Genomic DNA, 22,076 nt, shown 5'->3' with positions numbered 1-22,076 from the left:
TTTAGGGATTGCAAAATTAAGTGATCCACAGCTGTCCACTTCCCCCAGGATTATACTATTTTGTGGAAAGGGATTGGGGGGGGGGGCGTTCTAGAAATAAATCTTCCAATCTATAAGAGGTTTGAAGAATGAATCAAATGGTCCTGATTCATCCAGAACATTAGATCCAGAACTTCTTAAATAGGTTTGGATAATTTATAGTTTTGGAAAATGCTGAAACACCCCCCTCCCTCTCATGTTATGATCCAAAAGGAGGTAGAATATTCTAGAGTTCTCCAGAAGATCCATTCCTGGATTGATGAATTTTGCATAGGTTTTGTTCAAGTTGTTAAGTTGTTGATTAAAGCAAGGCTGCACATCTCTTTGGATTTGATTTGGAAGAAATGCTTTAGACCATGCAAGAATGCAAATGCAGCATCTGTCTGCAGTGAATGGTTGCATCTGCTTCCAGGATTGCATCGCTGTTGAAAAATATAAAAGATACAACAGCTTTAATGAGCCACCAATACATTTGGTGGTTTTTTTAAAAATTGAATCTGAAACATTGCACAACCCTACTTTAAAGTTAAAAGCATGTTCAGGATGCTGTATTAGCTACCCATTCTCATTGCCAGTGGTTTTCCATGATAGGCATAAACTGAATGCTAGTAGATCCGTATCAGAGCCTTAACATAATAGTGATATATTTGTTCTTCTCTTCTGTATTTGTGCTGTTTCTCGTCTGACTCCACAATGATAATTCCATTGGAATTCCATTAAGAAAAAAAAAATCTAACCAAGAACATTCTGAAATAAGAACGGGTCCAGTTCTCCACTTAAATGACACCTTTGTCTACATTTTTCCATGAAACTGATTCTTAGCTATGTTGAAAAAACATTGGATTAGCTAGACCGTAAATCCAATCATGCAAGACATTTCTCCAATGCTCTTCTGTTCTTCTATATTAGGCAACAAAAAAGGAAGAATTCCTCTCACTTTTCCTTGGGTAAGGAAAAAGGATTTAATGAACCACAAAGTTGGATGCCTGACACAGTACATGCACCGTCAGCATTTCTCTTGCTAACAGAACACAGAGCTGGCACCAGAAAAGCCCCAGTCACCACTTTTGGAGAAGGAACAACTCTGATAGGCAACCAGCTTTGTTCTTTTTTTTAAAAAAAATGCATTCCTGTATGCTGCAAGACTGACACATGTACGCTACTTGCCTCAGCAGAGTCAAAAGAACACTTACCGGTTGTTTTGCCCAGAAGAAATGATCACAGCATTTAGCAATTGTCAGAGATATCAAAGGAGGAAAAGGAGTTGTGGGTACACCATCTGGTTTCATTAATGCATAAACAAGTTTAAAAATCTGGTCTGAAATGCACAATTTTTGAAGAACCAGATGACCACAAGCATTCGGAAAGAGAAGAGGAGAAATGAAAACCTTCAGTTCCTTGACGTTGCTCAGGAAACAGATTCCTGCATACCAGAAAATCAAAAGCAGGGAGGGCAAAGAGACAACTGGGGAGGGAATATGGGTTTTTTTTCTTCCCCTGTTTCCTTCCTCTGGGAGTTCATTATTTTGAATGCTACATTACAAAATGAATTCGTGGGTCATTTAATCATAAAACTCATCTAGAGAGGGTAGAACCATAAGTGATAGACAATAGACCAGAGGTTATGTGCCAGCCCCATCCTTATGCCAGCTGTGCCCAGTTACAACCCAAGTCCAGAGAAGCACTGAAATTCTAGTTCAATCTCAAGACCTGTTCAGATCTTTCCAAAGCTTTTTTCCACAAGGCTGGAACCCGCACTGTCCTGGCAATAGCTGGTAGGAAAAAATAACGTACGTTGAGTAACCGACATGGATCCTTCCCATGCTTGCATTTTTCAGGCCCCCAATAGAGGCACAAGCATGGGAGAAATCCACAGCTATTTGCCCAGCCAACCAATCAACCCAGCTTCTTCCAAGCCTTTTAATCTACCTTTGCCAAGTCTTTTTTTAAAAAAAAAATCTTTTGCTTTATTTTGCTTGATTCACTTTTATGGATAATCACTGCATTTTATTTAAAGGTCTCCCTGAGAATTAGTGATAGAGGATATACTGCAGAAACCTAAGAACAGAAACAGGACCTGGAGAATTAAGTGGGCCTGAAATGCAGTAGAGAAAAATAATTGATTTTTGATCTTGGAAAGAATAGGAGAATCCACCAGCCTTGTCTGCCTGTGTATCTGATTTGTATAACCAAATAAGAATAAAACGAGATAATTAAAACAAAGTATTGATGAAACATTAAAGAAAATTAAAACATAAAAACAAACAAAAATACGGGAGAGTGCATTCCAGATCTAACATAGCCATTTTTCACAGTCCCTGTTTCCCTGGGATCCCCAGGCCTTGTTGGCAAAACCATATTTTAAGAGATTTTTCTCTTAATGCAGCAAATCTGGATCTATGAATGATGAAGTAGCTCCAAAATATCTTTTGATTGCAGCCTGATTTACTTATTTACAAAGGATTGTGACGTGCAAATGTAAGAACAGACTCATAAAACAAGATGTAAAATTCCAGTACATTTCTGTAGTGGAATTTTATCGCCACTGAGCTTGCAGGCTGCCCCAGTCATTTGTAGAAGAGGCCACATTTATGTCAGGGAGAGGATCCTAGGATTGGGAGCTCCTATGTTTCTTAATTCCTTCCCCCTCCCCCCATGCAGTTCTCTCTCAATACTGAGAGTATTCTCAGCAGAGCCTTTGTAAATGACCAGATCTGGGGAAGCTTTGCCTGGTGTTGGTGCTGCACTGTAATGGACTTCAAAGTACTCTGAACCAGTCATTCTCAGAGGCACACTGCATTTTTGGCCTCTCTTCCTCCCCGCCCCCCCCGAATAAGGTGTTTGCCAGAAATATAAAATAAGACCCATGGTGGCACAATGGTTAGAATGCAGTACTGCAGGCTACATCTGCTGACTGCTGGCTGCCAGCAGTTCGATTCTCACCAGCTCAAGGTTGACTCATCCTTCCATCCTTCCGAGGTTGGTAAAATAAGGACCCAGTTTGTTGGGGGCAATATGCTGACTCTGTAAACTGCTTAGAGAGGGCTCTAAAGCACTGTGAAGTGCTATGTAAGTCTAAGTGCTATTGCTGTACTTGCTGTTTCTAGGCAAGATGTAAGAATATATGGAACAGGACAGAGGCTCCATTATATTTGGTTGTATAAGCATTTTTCTTCCTGACAGCTTATAGCTTTAGATGCACCCCCAAATGAACACAGGACAAAAGTCAATCTTTTTTTACTCTGGGATTATTAAGACTCAGTCTCAGTTTTGATACGATTAAACCTCTGGGAGACTCGTGCACACCTTCAAACCACACCTGATTCCTGGTGATTCCCTGGACCAGTCCCTGCAGTTTTCTTGGCAGGTTATCGGAAGTAGTTCACCATTCCCTGGTTTCTAGAGTTGAGAGGGAGTGGCAGCTTGCAGGGACCCAGTATGTTTTTTGGGAAAGCAGGCCCAATACCTGCAGGGTCCCCAGGGGATGGGAAGTGAAGCACAGGGTACCTAACCCTAACCCATGCCTCCCATACTCTTGAGGTAGCTTGACATTTTGCTTGATGACTGTCATGACTTGCAAAAGTAATGGACAGACTCCACATTAAGTTTTATGAGTTGAGGACTAGTCGTTTTATCAAAGAAGTCAATAATATTTGGTGTGGCCTGTTCTTAACAAACACATGCTGGCTTCAAGGGATCACCTTGTTCCTTACTAGGTACTCACAAACCATCTGCTTTATGACCTTTCCCGGGATTTTTCCAGGTATTGACGTCAAGCTGACCGACCTGGATCCACTTTTCCCCTGTTTATAAAGATTGGATCCACACCAGCTCTTTTCCAGTCTTCTGGCATTTTCCCCATGCTCCAGAAGCTCTCAAAGAGTTCATTCAATAATTGTGAGATCATATCTTCCATCTCCTTCAGAACTCAGTGGTGCACTGAAAATAAATTTGCAAAACAGTCCAAACAACAGAATTTGTCAAAGGTGCGTTTTATACTGCAGCCCAAAGGCAGGGGAGATAGAAAGCTCTGGATATGCCTTTTTATAAATTATATGACAAAAAGGCAGTCATTATAACTCATTAAAGATGCTAATAACTCAAATACTTTGGCCACCTAATGAGAAAGAAGGAGTTACTGGAGAAGAGCCTAATGCTGGGAATGATTGAAAGAAGAAGGGGACGGCAGAGAATGAGATGGCTGGATGGAGTCACTGGAGCAGTCAGCGTTACCTTAAATAGACTCCAGGGGATGGTAGAGGACAGGAAGGCCTGGAGGAACATTGTCCATGGGGTCGCGATGGGTTGGACATGACGTCGCAACTAACAACAAAAGATGCTAGTATTTGGTGAGAAAATACTTAACTCCAGTACATAGGGATTAAGAAACAAACAAACAAAAGAACTGCAAACATTATATCATAAGGGATAAAAAACGTCACTTGTATTAATGAGTCCTGTATTTTTTGGGGAATTTTTTTTTACAGATTTGGAGGGTATTAAGTTGATTTACAAAGACATTTAAAATTCCAAGTAGATTATTTTCATGTGCCTCTAAAAATAAGACTGCAGATCATTTTGTAGTGAGGTTTTGAATCTTAAGAATTATGTGCCAGACATCATAGAAATCGTTGATTATTTATTTTAAAAATGCTTGTGATCACCTACCCAAGAGAATGGATTGAGAATGCAATTCCTCTTCCTGTGGAATTACAAAACCATTCATGGCAGTAACTGGAGGGAGACAGTTTGCTGTAGTAGTTAAGGCACCAGACTAGAAATCAGGAAACTGTGAGTTCTAATCCTGCCTTAGACACGAAAACCACCTGGATGACTTTAAGCTAGTGATTCACTCTCAGCCCACAATTTCAGGGCCAGGAGAGAAGCTGGATCAATGAATCAACACTTGGTTGTTTTAAAAAAATCATTTTCAATTATTTTACTTCAGTGATAAATAATTATAGCAGCAAAACTAACGGTCTCCTAAAAAGTATTTACAACACTAACTCTACGGGATAGAGCCTCTCACAACAGATGATTTGACTATTTGCAAAGATTAAATGTTCACCCAGGTTTGGGCTAACTCCTAGAAGCCCTCCTTAGAGTGAACAGCAAGCCTTTAAGAATAAATACACGGAAGAAAGTGTATCCCTATTTGTAAGTGGTGTACATTTTCATTTTATTATTCCTAAGAAAATATTAATGTCCAAAAATGCATATGATACAAGTGTCTTTGGCTAGGATTCAGAGTAGCAGATTTCAAAACTGCCATGACTGATCATTTTTCTTTATGGTTTGTATTAGCAGCTGAACACTAAAATTGTCTTAGCCCAAAGATTAAAATGTAAGGTTACCCTGAGACGAAGCTTTTGTTTCAAATTATCTCTTACTCCTAAGGGATAGTTTGTAACACCACAGGACCTTGTTGGTTATATAAAAATTGTTGCAAACAAAGAGTTCTCAATAAGATCAGAGTTAATGCATGTTCTCTCTCTCCCTCCCTCCCTCCCTCCCTCCCTCCCTCCCTCCCTCCCTCCCTCCCTCTCTCTCTCTCTCTCTCTCTCTCTCTCTCTCTTTTATAGCACAAAAAGACTTTAGTTCCAGAGCAGTGTTTTTTTTATAAATTAATAGGTCAGACAGCTTGTCACAGAAGGATACAGGTAATCCTCGATGTATAATCACAATTGGGACCAGAATCTCAGATGTTTAGCTAAGTGATTATTAAGCAAGACATTGAATGATACTGTGCTCAACAACCTCAATCCCAATGTTCCCGGTTGCAATCATTAAGCTATCTCGCGAGTTGTTAAGTGGATGGTCCCAAGTTAGGAACACACAGTGCCTCAGGACTGGGGGTGGGGGCGGGGGTGGGGAGAGAGACCTTGGGAAACTCCACTGAGAAACTGAAAATCTCATTGGCCTAATCCAAGCAGGATTTCCAGCCCCTGAACAAAGAGATTACTCACGTACAGCCTGTGTTAGGCCTTCAAGAACCTTCCTCCTTCATCTGATCCCATAGTTCTTTTGGGGTGCTTTCTCTACTCTCTGTTTGAATTTATGGCTCCTTCTTGTGACCGAGGGCTGGCTAAAAGAACTGCCTACTGAATGAATTCTGTTCCTGTCCATATACAGTGGGGAACTCCTCTGGCAGGGTGCAGGAATGAGCTCAAATCTTTAGGATTTGAACCCTGTTTTTGCATCCTACTGAAGGACTTCAGTTTCCTCAGGAGGCAGTTCTTTTAGCCCTCCCTTGAGGCGAGAGGAAGCCCTATTAGCAAGAAGCAACAGCTTGCAACCTTGCAACGAGATTGCAAATGTTGATCACCTGATCACAGAGAGCTTGGCAACCAGTCATAAGTGTGAGCAACTGGGTTGCCAAACACCCAGATTGTGATCACATGACCTTGGGAATGGTAATGCAACATTTTGCAATGGCTATCGTAATTCCAGACCATCGTTAAATGCACAGTCGTAAATTGAGGACTAACTTGTATTATTTTGCACATCTGTCTTAAGACTAGACTGACTCCAGAATTGCTTGTATGTTCAAAGGAGTGAAAGAAACGGAAACAGCGTGGGCATTTGTGTTTCCTGTGTGTTTGTATATATTAACACATTTGTAGGGTCATAAAGGCATACCTAAAACACAAATTCACAGAATGTGGTTAATTGACTAAGGTGATGTACCAGTCAAATGACTGCATGCAGCTAAGGACTTCAAGTGAAGCCCTTGAGATGAAATATCATCATCTTTAATGGGCAGCCTAGCTTTCTGCATTTCAATGGAAAATAAGGATCTGAGAACATTCATTTATGTATTCATCCTCAGTTTACATAACTACCTATCACTTTTATTTAGACTCCAGTTTTGTTGTGTCTGTATGAATTTAGGCCAGGGAAGAAATCTTGCAAGTTTTTTGTCAAGCACTTTGCTTCTAGCACACCTGAATAGCAGGGTAGATAGAAACTGTTCTCTAAAGTGCCAAAATGTATTCAAATCTGATGAAGACCCTAATCTAAAATAAAACTTCCTTTCTTAGAAAAGTCAGCATTCTTGCTACCTGTGTAATGACAAAGAAAAGCAACTACTTTTATAGTTGTTTACAGAGTCAGCATATTGCCACCAAGAATCTGGGTCCTCATTTTACCGACCTCAGAAGGATGGAAGGCTGAATCAACCTTGTCATAAATCATAAGTAAATTTATATTTGATATAGCTGGCATAGGATGCTGTAACTAAGCTAGTGAGTACTCCCATAATATTACCTGTTTCCTGACAAGTTCTTGTCTTATTCACACATTGTTTCTTGTACATACACTTTAAACACCTAGAGCAGCTTCCCCGACCTTATCTTCTCCAGCTGCACTGGGAGTACAACAGGGGTGGTATTCATTTACCTTCGCAACCGGTTTGCAAATGTGAACATGCATGCTCACTTCACTCGCACACTCCACCTCTGCGCATGCATAGAGCTTCCGCGCATGCACAGAGCATCAAAAACGGGATGTGTTGACGTCCGGGCGGGTGGACGGAGCCTCCCGCAGCCACTGCTACCGATTCGCCTGAACCGCGTAGAACCGGTTGAATACTACCACTGGAGTACAAATCCAGAATCCATAGTCGGCATGGCCAAAATACCAGTTGGAAATTGTAGCACTATAATTCCAATACTCTGGAAGAAATTCAGTTGGGAAAAGTCTAATCTAGTACCTAAGGCACTCCTGAAGTCACTGGAATTCACTCTTCTTCCTCAAAGATTTTAGGCCTAGTCTACTGTCCCAGAAACCTCAGTTTCCCATGGCTGAGATCAGTCTCAGCTAATTGCCAGCTAATTGCTTGTGTACAGATTGAAAAAGTAAAGTAAACAGATGTCATTTGTTACAAATGATTGACATGAGCTAAACTATATATCCTAGTTGAATGTGTATATTTTTTTTCTATTCAAAATAAGGATGGTTAAGTTTCTCACTAATAAAACCACCAGATAAAATGCAACCACAAATGCTCACTATTTATACGGTTCTGTACTTCTCTTTTAACCTTTAGGTGGTAACTCCAGTCAGGTCAGGACAAGGTTATGTTTACGAGTTTCCTACCAAATACCAGAAGGATACCTATGATATCCCACCAGTTCGTCCTCTTCAAGGGGTAGGTAGTAATAAAAATGTCATCAGCTCTGAAATTAAGCTGCCACCAAGGTCTTGACATTGTATCTATTCCCTCTGCGCATATCTCATTTTCACATTCTAAATTAAACATGTGACTTGCTTTCTTTTTAATCTTGACAAGATGAACTTTTTTACTCTCTCAATAGCCAGAACATTTTACAAATACACTGTAAGTTGGGAAGCAGAAAAGAAGAAAACCCACCTCTCTTTTGTAAGAGAGACAGTTAATTTATCTGATCATGAAAAATATGTGAAGGCTGTAAATATTCTCCATTGTGTAGATTTTTCCCACCCCCTAAATTCTGAAACCATTTTTCCCATGAACATTTACAATAAATAGAGCTGGTATTAGTGCAACATCAGTTCACTACAGTAAAACTATGACTTGAGAGATAATTTGTAGGGACAGAGAGAATGGACAAATGTCCATTAAATCCACATTTGTGTTGTTTGCACAATGGTGTCATTTGCGGTTAAATCTTATACATAAACTCACTTTAACAGAAACTTGACAGACATTAGTCAGTTAAACAGGGGCTGAATGCAATGTATGTGTCTATTACATCCATCACTGGCATCTATTAAACTGAGGTTTTACCGTAACAGGATGTACTGTATCTGAGAACCAGTCTTGATTTTTTAATTTATTTGAGTTAAATGTCTACTAGGCTAACTAGACAGAGTTTCATTTTATTCATGATCACATACTACAACGAGATTTGGGCAAGCCCTGATGAAATCTGGGGTCTACTTCATTGAAATAAACATATTCCAGTGGGGCCGAAACAGCAGTCAGGGAGAAGGGAACATGCTATAAGAATAATATGCAAAATAACTATGGATTACTGTCATGGTAAAGAGGCCTCAGAGAGGCCAAACCTATCTTTCCTTAAGGATTCAGTGGTTTCCAACTTTATTAGTACTGCGATCCACAAAACATAAAATTGGTTCTGGTTTCGTATTATTGGAGCTTTTCTTTCAGGAATACATAAATAGCACACACACACACACACACACACACACACACACACACACACAACCTTATAAAATCTTTCTAGCTCCACATCTAATATATAGTGGAGAATATTTTTTCTGGCCTTGGTGCAACAGAGTGAGGAGTGTTCTTGCACCTCATAAAAATTGTTGGGGATTAGACATCAATGTGAGGATTAAGCATGGTTACCATCAGCAGCTGCACTCGTATTTCAGTAAAGATGACGGGGGGTGGGGGGGGCTGAGATAAATCACAAGAATTAATACTTCAGAGGGCTCAAGGTCTCTTTTTGTTTTGTTTTTTAATTTGGGGGATCATCCTGAGCCTGGCTGCATATATATGGCTTCAAATGTATCATTATCTAGTTCTTTCTTCTTGACAAGACATCACTATCAAGTGATTTGAACCGAAAAATAATTGACCTACCAAAGGCCTTTCACAGTATTTTATGGGGTGAAAAGAACTTAACTCTGCCTTTTTATCTTCTGTAGCTGAGAACCACTGTGTACATTATGTTTTTTATATGAAAATCTTTTCTTTTTCCGTTACAGATCCGAGGTGGGGGAACAATACAGCATATTATGCTTCTTGCTGTACTGTATTGTCCCTCATCTTTGGTCATAAAAATAAACTGATCAGAGAACCAGGATTGTCTACAGCTCCCTGCTGAGCTGTCCCAGAAGCCTTAAATGACTAGTTGACTTCATTCGGTTTTTCTTTTTTTCCCCTGAAAAACCCCGAGCACTTCCAAGTCTTGATGGCAGTTAATCCCCTGATAATCAAAGGGGACTTTCACTCATCTGCTTCTGGTGTGTTTCTGTAAAAACATCAGAGGCAGAAAACCTGCCAGCAATAGACCACTGCCAAGATATTTTGCTGCTTGGGATAAAGAACAAACAGATATTCTTCCCCCCATCTCCTCCTTCCTCCTCCATTTTACATGCAGAAGTGAAGCCACGATACTCTTAGACCACCTGAGAGGAGCAACCTCTTTTGAAGGGGCTAACGTGAGATATCCAGCATTGTCTTCCTGAGTTCATCCAGGAGATTCAGGAGGAATTCCCAAAAGCCACTTCTGCTTCCCAACTTCTGTTCTATGAGGCAGTGCGCCTAATCCTAGGGCTGGCCCTGAAATGAGCCCCTTGGCTCATGAACCAAAGCAGTTTTTCAAAAGTTCATGGAAGGGGAATAGGGTGATTGAGAGACCGTAAACAAATTTTGTTTGTTGTCAGGAGACATTGGACAGACATTCACGGCTATTGGCTGGAGCAGTTTTAGTTATTCTACCAAGACATGCCATTTGCCAAGGAATCAATTAGAGAGCCCAAACTGATTTCATCAAGGCTGAAGATGTTTCTCTTTTGAGTAACGCATTGTTTTTCTGCTTAGATCTACGATGTCCCCCCTGGATCAGTTAAAAGTCCTCCACAAGCAGCTCAAATGAGTGATATGAAATCTCAAGGGATCTATGATGTTCCTCCCACTAAAGGGGTAAGTTTATTGAAGTTCCATTTCAAGCAAACATGTAATTTCATGCTGGATTGAAGACATGTTTAAACAAAAAGTGTATTTTGCATCGAAGAGAAGACGGGAACAAATAGCAGAGTGCTTTGAACTCCAGGCCTGTTAACATTCCCCTCAAGCTTTATAGCCCATTTATTTTTTGTTTGGTTTTTTTTATAACTGTTATAAAGGTATACTGCCGAGCATAATTATTATCCTTATGTAAGATATTCTTGTAATTAGTGTTTTTTTAAAAAATCTGTACACATGCAGTGGACTGATTGTATCTTTGTGCTTATCTAAGGGGAGTTCAACAACTATGAAGAAGATACAGTCTTTTGTGAGGCTCATGTCAGCACAAATCTCTATGTGAGATTAATATCAGGGTGCACGTCGGTTGTGCAGTCAGTTTGTCTGGACTTCACTTCTGTGATACAATGACTGGATTCACACATCATGTGAACCCTTAATATTCCTCCTTTAGTTTAGCATGTGGTAGGTAATCAGTCCAGTTGGTTCTACATGCTCCGGTCAAGGAAATAGGCTTTGACTGTTTCCCCAATTTGTAAGGGCTATTGTAGTCTATGCACACCAAGTCAATTCACATTAAAAGTTGATCAACTGTTTTGCCGCTCCAGAAAACAATACAATGAAAATAAAGTTAGTAGTTTTTCTCTCTGGTAGTGGAGCAGAAGATTTTCACTGGCGGGAATATTTTCCTCATCCCGGCCCTTGGATTTTTTCTTCTCCTCCTAAATTGAACATTGAAGGACATTGTTCCTCCATTGTTGCTGATCTGAAGTAATTTTGCTATATTGCTAGGGAACAGCTTTAAACACAGCTTAGATATACAGCAACAAAAGAGCAAGGGCACTGAGTATCTGGAGGGAGTTCTCAACAGCTACAGTGTGGAAAGGTGAAGATTCTCAAGGAGTACTACACAGTAGCATGCAAATAATTTTGATGATTTATGGGCCAGGTGGAATGGGTTTAGTCAGTGGCTATTAGGCTGACGTATAAACTGGATCAATTTATAATAGTCTTTATACAGAGTTATGTCTTAGTATCCATGAGGTGTAAGTAGTAGGGTGAGGTTGTCATTTTGTGCCAAGTATCCACTGTACAATATTTGATGTTTGTTGGGCTCGTCTGTTTGAGCTTGACAGATGGCAGCTCAAAAACACATGTTTCCAGCTGCTCATATTTCATAATGTTCAGATTAACTGTGCTGTAGGAAGACCATTGAAATAATTGCTTTCTGGGCCAATACTAACTTTCACTGGCCACTTTCAAACAATTACATTATTTTTTTTTTCTGGGATTTAACCCTATTCAGCCAGAGACTGCTCTTCCACCAAGTAACTCTGCTTATTGTCCATGTAAATGATAATCATATACATTTGATAATTTGATGTCATGAAGAGCCGTGGTGGCACAGTGGTTAGAATGCAGTATTGCAGGCTAACTCTGCTGACTGCCAGCAGTTCGATCCTGACCAGCTCAAGATTGACTCAGCCTTCCATCCTTCTGAGGTGGGTGAAATGAGGACCCAGACTGTTGTGGACAATATGCTGACTCTGTAAACGGCTTAGAGAGGGCTATAAAGCACTATGAAGCGCTATATAGGTCTTTAGTGCTATTGCTATTGCCTGTGTTCCGGGGGAACTGCTTGTTACAGTATGTGACGCCCACCTCTGGCTATTGCTATTACTTTTAACATAGTAACTTAAGTTTGCCTGTTACGTTCCAGATCTGTACCAATCCGTCTTCCTCATTCAGAGATGATATGGATGCTAGAGAAGGAATGCCTGATTTGGCTGCTGGCATAAAGCACGAAGCGAGCTCAGAAGGTGTATATGATGTCCCTCCTTCCACAGCTAAGGCAACCATCTCTTCTGAACTGACACCACTCCAACAAGGCCTCTATGATGTTCCAGTGAGCCACCAAACTCACTTTGTTGGACAGCAAATAGTTCCCCAGGCAGATATTTATGACACCCCTCGTGGAATTCCCTTTCCTGGACAGCATCTAGCATTTAGTGAAAGTCTGAATCCAGATGGAAAAGAAGGAATATATGACGTCCCACCACAGGTGACACAGGACACTAAAAGGCTACAGGATGTTACCGATGGGATAAACCGATTGTCTTTTTCAAGTACAGGGAGCACCCGGAGTAACATGTCCACATCTTCCACAACATCAAAGGAATCTTCTTTTTCAGCTAGTCCTTCTCATGACAGAAGGATAATACTGGATCCTGACTCTGCCATCGAGAGACTTTATTGGAATCAGAACACAGTAGAAAATGCTGTCTCCAGTTTGATGGCCTTTGTCAATCCTGACTGGCGATCGTACGAGAACATGGAAAAACGTATCAACAAGATACATACTGCGGTTGACAAAGTGGAACAGTCACTGGTCGACTACCTCCATTTCGCAAAGGGGGCAACTACCAATGCTTCCTATCTGTCAGAACTTAGTCTCTACAATAAAATGAGGAGGGAGCTGCAGAGATTGGAAGATTCCTATCAGATTTTGACCCAGACTAGCCATGACCTCAGTAATTGCAGCTGGTCCTTGAATGTCCTAGCAGTCAACAAGCCTCAGAACAAATGTGATGACCTGGATCGTTTCGTGATGGTGGCAAGGACGATCCCAGATGATGCCAAACAACTGACCACCAGCATCAGTGTCAATGCTGAGGTGCTCTTCAAACAAGGACCTTGCAGCTCCTATATAAAAAACGCATCGGAGGGCATGAACCCTGCTGCTGATTATGTGTATGATAATCCTCAGGCTCTAACATTGCACCCTGGAGATAAAAACCAGGACCACTGCACTTCTCTATCACCACTCCTTTCTAAAAACCAGCCTTACCAATGCAACAGCAATAATAGCTTAGAAAAGAGCTGGATGGATGATTATGATTATGTGCACTTGCAGGTGAGTCCCACCTACCTTTTCTAGAGGTGTCAGCCAGAGGCTTCTGGGATGTTTATAAGCAGGGCCTGAAGTCAGCAGTCCTTCCTTGTTGTTGCTTTACTTTTACCTATAGTGGATAATTACTATAATTGCACTCAACAATGAACTAAAGGGCCACCATCAGTGAGCTGTTGGACAGTATTACTTGGTCTGTTGTGTGGATGTTTGGGTGGTTAGGGGTGGGGAATTGTGGTGGGTGGGAATGTGTTTGGGGATTATGTGTGTTGGACCTGGTCTTTGGGTGTTAAATGAATTCACATTGTATGTGTATACTGTGTATACACATACAATGACAATAAAGTTTGTTTGTTTGTTTGTTTGTTTGATTGTTTAATATCCATCTTCTAACTGTCCTTTCAAACTATGTCTGAAGTGGTCATTGACACACCATTTAAAAGCAAACTTCCCAAGTCAGTTGCTTTTCACCTATACTTGCTTGTTTCAGTCATTCAATCATGAATGCCCCAAACCTGATTGATAGGTGAGGAACAAAAATGTCTTTCTAAATTGAGATATATGATAGTTCAGGATATTTTAGCCCTGATTAAATATCAGAATAACAGTTAGAAGGGACCTTGAAGGTCTTCTAATCCAACCCCCTGCTCAGGCAGGAAACCCTGTGCATTTCAGACAAATGGTTGTCCAATCTCTTCTTAAAAACTTCCAGTATTGGAGCATCCACAACTTCTGGAAGCAAGTCTTTCCACTCATTAATTGTTCTAACTGTCAGGAAATTTCTTCTTAGTTCTAAGAAGAAATTTCTTAGTTGCTTCTCTCCTTGGTTAGTTTCCATCCATTGCTTCTTGTCCTGCCTTCAGGAGCTTTGGAGAATAGGTTGACTCCCTCTTCTTTATGGCAGCCTCTTAGATATTGGAACGTATCTAAGATCTGTGTTATGGATCTGCCATCTCTTTCATTTTCTAGCCAGTGAGTAATTATTGCCTTTCCCTACTCCATTCTCCCTACTTGTTCAGCAGAGAATGGAAATTGTCTACCAAGGTACACCAGTCAGATTGTGGGTTCCAGAGATATGTCCTAACTAGCCACTTTCTCTCTCCTGTTAAAATGTTATTAAGCAGTACAAGATGCAGCTGGACCATCATCAGGTCAATAGAAATAAAAATGAAAAAGCTCCAGCCGTATCACAGAATGCACAAAACCTTTTAGTGCCTCCCCTGCCATTTCCCAGGTTGTGCAACTCCTGTTTATTAAGATGATATCAAAACTATAAATTCTCCTTTATTTTTTCCTCACTACCAATTAAAAACCCAAGTGTAAACACAATAAAATACTTGCTGTTTAATAAACTAGTTAACTGCCATGTGAAGAGGTGTTCGTTTGTGTGATGGGACATTTTTGTTTTGTATCTCAATTTTTTTCTGATTAGGGGAAGGAAGAGTTTGAAAGGCAACAGAAAGAGTTGCTGGAAAAAGAAAACATTGTTAAGCAGAACAAGACGCAGCTGGAGCATCATCAGGTAAAGAGCCCTACAGGTAGCACCCAAACAATCAGAAAGGTAAAATAGAAGGACAAGGACCCTGGAATTCTGGGAGGTAGAAAAACTTGTGTTGCCCAGCATCAGTTAAGACAGTGAGATGGTTGGCTAATAAAGTTAATAAAACAATAATAATAATAATAATAATAATAATAATAATAATAATAATAATAATAATAATAATAGAAAGCAACCTCCCCAAGTATATATTTACTTACTAAGAGATAAAGTATAAGTACATTACACGTGATACTATAATTCCTGGCTACATTTTCTCTTGCTTCAGAACAGAATTAATATACATGGAGTAGGAAGAGTCCAAGTCTTCTCCCCACTCCTACAAGGAACCATGTTTGAGAAAAATGTGCATGAATTTGTGGGTGGAGAAGAACAATTTTTTAAAGCCTCCATTGATTGCAAGTGATGATCTTCTCCAGAACACTATAAGCTATAAGGAGTTCAGATAATCAGTTTACCCTCTGACTCCTCACCTACAGTAGCTTTGTGTCATCTTTTCCCAAATGCCACTCAACAGTTGTACCTGTTTTCTCTGGATGATTGGGGAACACCCATTGGGGATGTCTATGGAGATTTTCAGTCATCCAGTTCATGCTTGTCCCAAAGGTTCTTTTTCAAGAGGCAACTGGACTTTCTGTTTTTTCTTTGAAGACGTTTCACTTCTCATCCAAGAAGCTTCTTCAGCACTGACTGGATGGTGGGGAATGGAAGGATTTATATTCCTTGCAGACAGCTGGTCATTTGAAGAATCCTTCCGTTCCCCACCATCCAGCCAGAGCTGAAGAAGCTTCTTGGATGAGAAGCGAAACATCTTCAAAGAAAAAACAGAAAGTCCAGTTGCCTCTTGAAAAAGAACCTTTGGGACACCCATTGGGGATGTTTGTTTTTTAAGTCATCACAATCATGATGAATTTAGATTATTGTTGCTCATTGATAAATTCCTAAATCTGTGTTCTTTGCATATGACAATCTACAGACGTGTAACATAAAGATCATAATAATCAACAATTAAGGAATGTTTTATACTTCTTCCCATCTTGGGATTCTCCACTGTAGCCTACTGATCCTAGATTGAATTTGCCAGGTCTCCGAAATCTACTAAAAGTAAGGGTACCAAGCATTGATAGAACTACATGGTGTTGACTTTCCTATTTGCCTTTCAGTTGAATCAGTTCCAGCGATTGGAACAAGAAATCACCAAGCCAGTAGAAAATGACATCTCAAAGTGGAAGTCACCTCAAAGTGTTCACCCAACAAAGAACTTGGTAGCCACTCAAGAGAGGCAGCTTCTTTTGTTTTATTCAGAACAATGTGAAACTCATTTTAATTCCCTCCTGAACGCCATTGATGCCTTCTTCAGCTGCATCAGTGCTGCGCAGCCCCCAAGGATCTTTGTCGCTCATAGCAAGTTTGTCATCTTAAGTGCTCATAAACTGGTCTTCATTGGGGATACCCTGACTAGGCAGTTGACAACTCAGGAAATGCGCAACAGCATCATGAATTCTAGCAACCAGCTGTGTGACTTGCTCAAAAGCATTGTTATGTCAACCAAGGTGGCTGCCTTGAATTATCCCAGCACATCCACTTTGCAAGATATGGTGGACCGTGTAACAGATCTTTCCCATTATGCACAGTTGTTTAAGTGTTCGTTGGTTCACATGGCATCTTACTGAGATGCACAAGATGGACTCAGACCAACAAGGAACTGGAACTTGTCTTCTATAATATGTACAGATTTTAAACTTGATCATGTATTTTTTTTTTCTGTAGATTTTTTATATGGAAATTTTTAAATTCATTTTATGAATTAGAAATGACAAAAATTTTCAGCAATCTCAGTTTATTGGTTTCGATATACATTTATAAATATTAAATGCATTCTCATATATGTATATATGGGGACATTTCATAGAATCTATTATGTCAGCACCTTAACAAAAGCATCCATCAGTTCTGTGATGTATATAGGGGCTTAATTTTAGGATACCCATTAACCTGATGCTACTTTTCCCTTTCAGAGTCTACAATGTATATTTTATTTTAGCTTAATTATGTCATGTAGGCAATGTTGTAAAGGCTATGGCAACTCTTAAAGTAAATATTGTTTTACATCCAAAGGAAAGGTGCCAACAAATCCTATCTGGAATAATTGTTAGTAAATAAACTATACCTCCTTTAACACTAATGCTCTGCAAATTTTATTTGGAAATGAAAGCATGTATATTTCCCCGCATTTCATTTCAAAAGGGACACGCTCAGAATGACTGTCTTAATTTTACTTTAGATTCTGGAGACTGCCATTTTGAAAGATATAAATTGTACGCTTCACAAAAGTAAGGGCCAGTAATTTGGACCTCAAAAATTGGGGTTGCCTTTGGATTAAAGCAAAGGCACATCTAATGCTAATCCTTTCTTGTCTTGGTTATTCCAATTTTCAGCAGTCCAGATCTGGTTACCTTACAAAGATACTGGTTCCCCTTTTGCGAAGATCTGATAATGTTCAGAGTCAGAATCCACCCTGAGTTGAGTTCAAGCAACAAGGAACCAGATAATACAGGGTGAAAAGTATACTTGAAAAAGTCAAACGATGGAGCTACAAACCACAATCGGCGATTAGATATTTTTCTCTTCCAGGAAAACAATAGATATGATTCAGTTGAAGAGTGCTTGATCTTTAGCATCTGTGCTTACTAACTGTGAGGTGGAGAAACTGAAAAAAACTACTGTTAAACACGGTGGGGCACAGCTTTCATCAAATGGTCAGCCCTGAGTCTGATAGATCATTGTCTAATTGTGCAAGCAAGGCAAACTTATTCCACAAACTTGTGGATAAGGTAGCAGTTGCAGGCTGAGTTATCCTCTCTGGGTAACAAGGGGAAAAAAATCAATATGCATCTTGTTAAGTATTTACAGTTGATTAACATTTATAAATTTCTCAATTCCTTGCATGTTGGCTTACATGTACTTATCAATGTTCTACGTTAATGGTGCTACAACAGGGGTGTCAAATTCGCGTCATCACAGTGGCGTCACGTATCAGGACTTTTTTCCCCTTTGCTAAACCGGGCATGGGCATGGTCAGCGTATGACACATCCGGCCTGTGGGCTGCGAGTTAGACAGCCCTGTGCTACCACAACCGTCTCCTGTTTCAGAGTTTTTCCTTTAACAGTAACAATTGCTGCCGCTCCATAGAGTTAGGGTAACTTTAAATTCTGCAGCAGCGAGGATTAAAGGACCAGTGTGCTAGCAATGCTCAGTCATGATTGAAAGTTTAATGGTGTTTCTGTCTCTGTTGTTCTGTGATCATTTGAGCTAAGCTAACTCTTGCACGCTGCTTATGCAGCAGGTTGCTGCTAACTAAATGTTACCTACAACCTTCTGATCACTTGTCAACTTAAATAAACTATAGGTCTTTTCTGCATACAACAGCATGTAGTCTGGGTCTTTGTAGTCAGTATATTTATTTGTCAGATAATGCTTTACAGTACAATCCTATCTATGCCTGTTGACTCACATCTAGTGGCTGCCAATTGCAGCCAAGCAATTCCTGCTGTTCTTTCATACTAATTTCTACAACTGGTAGCCTTGTAGAGTCTTGGTCTATGATTGGCCAACAAAGCATGGTGAGGGGTACTTTTCATTGCTGCTTTCCAGTTATTACACTCTTTGTAAGAGTTACAATTGTTATTTGTTTCGAGTTTGTTAGGTTAGTACCCAACATCTTACATAGGTAACTCATGTTATCTCCCTAACAGCCTAGTGGGGTAGGTTGAGATGAAAAGGTCTTACTGGCCCATTTAGTCAACACTATATATAAACAGGCAGCAAACCTCACACACTTAAGATGTGTGCTGTGGTAGTGCAGTGGTTAGAATGCGGTATTACAGGCTAATTCTGCTTACTGCCAACAGTTCGATCCTCACCGGCTCAAGGTTGACTTAGCCTTTCATCCTTCCGAGGTCGGTAAAATGAGACAGATAGCTGGGGGCAATATGCTGACTCTGTAAACCACTTAGGAAGAACGGTAAAGTACCATGAAGCGGTTTATAAATCTAAGTGCTATTGCTATTGTTAAGATGTTACCTAGTTGAGTGATGCAACAGAGAGCACCAAGAACTTTTCACCCAATTAAGTTGCTTGGCTGGGAATTGACAATTTTTATACAAGGTATTATTGAGAAAAGGACAATTTTGTTCATTTATTAAATTTGTTTGCTACCTATCTCACCAAAAGGTGACTCTGGGCAGCTTACAATGTTAGAAAAAATAAAACAATATAGAAACATATACATAATAAGAATAAAACACTATAAAAATACATATTAACAATAGATAACAGTAAAGTAAAATAAGCATATTCATTCATTCATTCAAATTTATTAGCCATTTACTGCATTGTACAAGTTCCAGCTGTATCTCTTGAGAGCCATCCCAAAGAGCTGAACTGAGACTTGTATTGTGTATCGGCTTATTTTACCCACAGATACATATTGGTAATCCTCGATTTATAACAGTTCATTTAGTGACCGTTGAAAGTTACAACAGCACTGAAAAAACTGACTTGTGATCATTTTTCACATTTACGACTGTTACAGCATCCCCATGGTCACGTGATCAAAATTCAGATGCTTGGCAACTGGTTCATATTTATGACGGTTGCAGTGTCCTGGGATCATATGATTACCTTTTGTGACCTTCTGACAAGCAAAGTCAATGGGGAAGCCAGATTCACCTAATGTTCTGCCCCAGCTACGGAACCTGAAGAATGTAGCACACACAAAACAAAACAAAACAAACAAAACTCAGTTCACTTCAAAACACCGTCTTTTGCAAATGCAGGCTGTTAATTAAAACGTCCTTAACAACCTGCCAGAAAGTCCACAGATAAGATAAAGTTTTACGAGAGTTGGCAGAAAGCCCAGAAGCCAGGTTTGCAAAGACAATCCACTTTCAATGACCAGCGAGCGAACATATGTTGTTTCCTGCAACTTTTATAAGCTGTGTGCAAACTTAAATAGGCTAAGGGAGTGGCCAATTAGCCCCAAGTCTTACTCTCGAGGAGACCTCTTCCTGAGGAACCACTCCTGTCTTTTGGCAGCCCTGCGTGCTCGTGCATTGAGAAGAGGCTCCTCCACTTCATCCTCTTCACTTGAAGGAGCCTCTGGAAGTTCTGAAGGCCCTGGCTGAATCTCTGCCTCTGGCACTACCTCTTCTTCAGCCTCCTCGCTGTCTGACTCGAGCGCCAGCTGCACAGGCTGCTGGCGCGACACAGCACCAGCCTCCTCGTCGGGATCAGCAACAATCCGCTCAGGCCGCTGGTGGGCCTAACAACCATGCTACTAACTTAACAAATGCAATGATTCACTTAAAATACAGTGGCAAGAAAAGTTGTAAAATATGGCAAACTCACTTAACAAATGTTTCACTTAGCAACATAAATTTTGGGCTCAATTGTGGTCGTAACTCAAGGACTACCTGTATATGCACCATCAGAAACTTGAAAATAAAATAAAATAAAACTTTAAAAAGAACAGCATGCATTTTTGAGGGGAGGAGAGTAATATATTGGTAATACAACATATTGTATCACATTTTAAGTTGTTCTGGATGCCACAGTTGCTTCCTCAGCCTTAAGCAGCTCCCATTAATGCTGATGGGGGTTCCCTAGGAAAAATTCCAAGCCTTAAAGGCTCATTTGGCACACGCATAAGATCATTTTGCAAATAGACTACAAAATGTATGTCATTTATTTTGCTATCTCACATAATGAGATGGTTTTATAACACTAAGACGTATTCTACGAAGTATGTCTGGAGTAATAGTTTTCTGAAATGTAAATAAATGACCCAATTCAGCAAAATTCTAATTACAAAATTCGCTGTTGAAACTGAGATGTTCTTAAGCATGATTTTGAATGTCAGTTTCAAGGCCTCCGTTGCATTCCAGGGCTAGATGAATGTTTTATTGGAAGTCTTGAATGAATGTATGACTTTCCATTCCATCTTCGGTACCAATTATCTGTGATCACTGAATGGAACAAGAAAACATTGCTTACATCTCACTTTAAGTTTGTAGCTGATAGCATACAAAGCTGCTACATTCTTGCTAGCTGGATGGTTGGGTAGCTGCTTTATGTGATATTCCAATGACAACTGGTTCTGAGCTGCTTATACATTGTGTTCCATTAAATACTGTTTAAAATGTACCTGCAAATCAAACAAATAAACCATTCACAACTCATGCCCTGGACAATAAGCAGACTTGATTCCAATAGATTCCTTACTGCAAGCTATGGAATAATGAAAGATCAAAGTATTTATCTGAACTCATTAAAAAAAAGAGACCCCACTGGAAAACCACAGCTTGCAATATGCCAGGCAGAAGCATTTCATAAACTCTTTCTCAAGGCCTATAGAAAAGATGCGGGCTCAAATTGCCTTTTAAAGGTCCGGTAAGGTTGAGGTTGAATGGCTCTCAGGGAAAATGCTACTCTAAAGTCCTGAAAATCCCCAAGTGAAGAGGTCTGAAGCAGTGGTGGGATTCAAAAATCTGGGACTTGGGAGGCAGTGAAGAGATGGGGGCGGGGCCAATCAGAGGTGGTATTTAGCGGTTCTCCGAACTACTCAAAATTTCCGCTATCGGTTCTCCAGAACTGGTCAGAACCTGCTGAATACCATCTCTGGTCTGAAGGCAACTTCTTCTATCCGATCTTAACAGGCAAAAGCAACTGAAAGAAGGCAGACCTAAAGAAAGTCAGGTCTGAGGTCATGCAGGACTTTAAAGATGACAACTAGTACATTCAATTACACAAGGATGCAAACATATCTAGTAGAGCTTTGGGGGGCAGAGGAGTTATGTGACTTAATCATGAGCAG

At 40.1% G+C, this 22,076-nt stretch overlaps 1 protein-coding gene across 2 annotated transcripts in view; it reads left to right on the top strand.

Annotated features, from left to right (window-relative positions):
• The window catches only part of NEDD9 (neural precursor cell expressed, developmentally down-regulated 9), a 65,165-nt gene extending 46,535 nt beyond the window's left edge, over window positions 1-18,630 (top strand). Inside the window, exons 3-7 of one of the 2 annotated variants that reach the window (XM_034429136.3) lie at window positions 8,087-8,188; window positions 10,592-10,693; window positions 12,456-13,649; window positions 15,076-15,165; window positions 16,365-18,630. In XM_034429136.3, coding sequence (XP_034285027.2) covers window positions 8,087-8,188; window positions 10,592-10,693; window positions 12,456-13,649; window positions 15,076-15,165; window positions 16,365-16,874 — 1,998 coding nt within the window. In that variant the 3' untranslated portion in view covers window positions 16,875-18,630. The remainder of the gene's footprint in view (window positions 1-8,086; window positions 8,189-10,591; window positions 10,694-12,455; window positions 13,650-15,075; window positions 15,166-16,364) is intronic. The other variant, XM_087890320.1, reaches the window with a different exon arrangement.
• Window positions 18,631-22,076: the final 3,446 nt, after the last annotated feature.

The sequence above is a fragment of the Pantherophis guttatus genome, chromosome 3, assembly GCF_059756535.1.
Source record: "Pantherophis guttatus breed Tessera chromosome 3, ASM5975653v1, whole genome shotgun sequence".
Classification (NCBI taxonomy): domain Eukaryota; kingdom Metazoa; phylum Chordata; class Lepidosauria; order Squamata; family Colubridae; genus Pantherophis; species Pantherophis guttatus.
The sequence above is the reverse complement of the archived record's forward strand: the minus strand, read 5'-3'. Positions and strand labels throughout refer to the sequence as shown.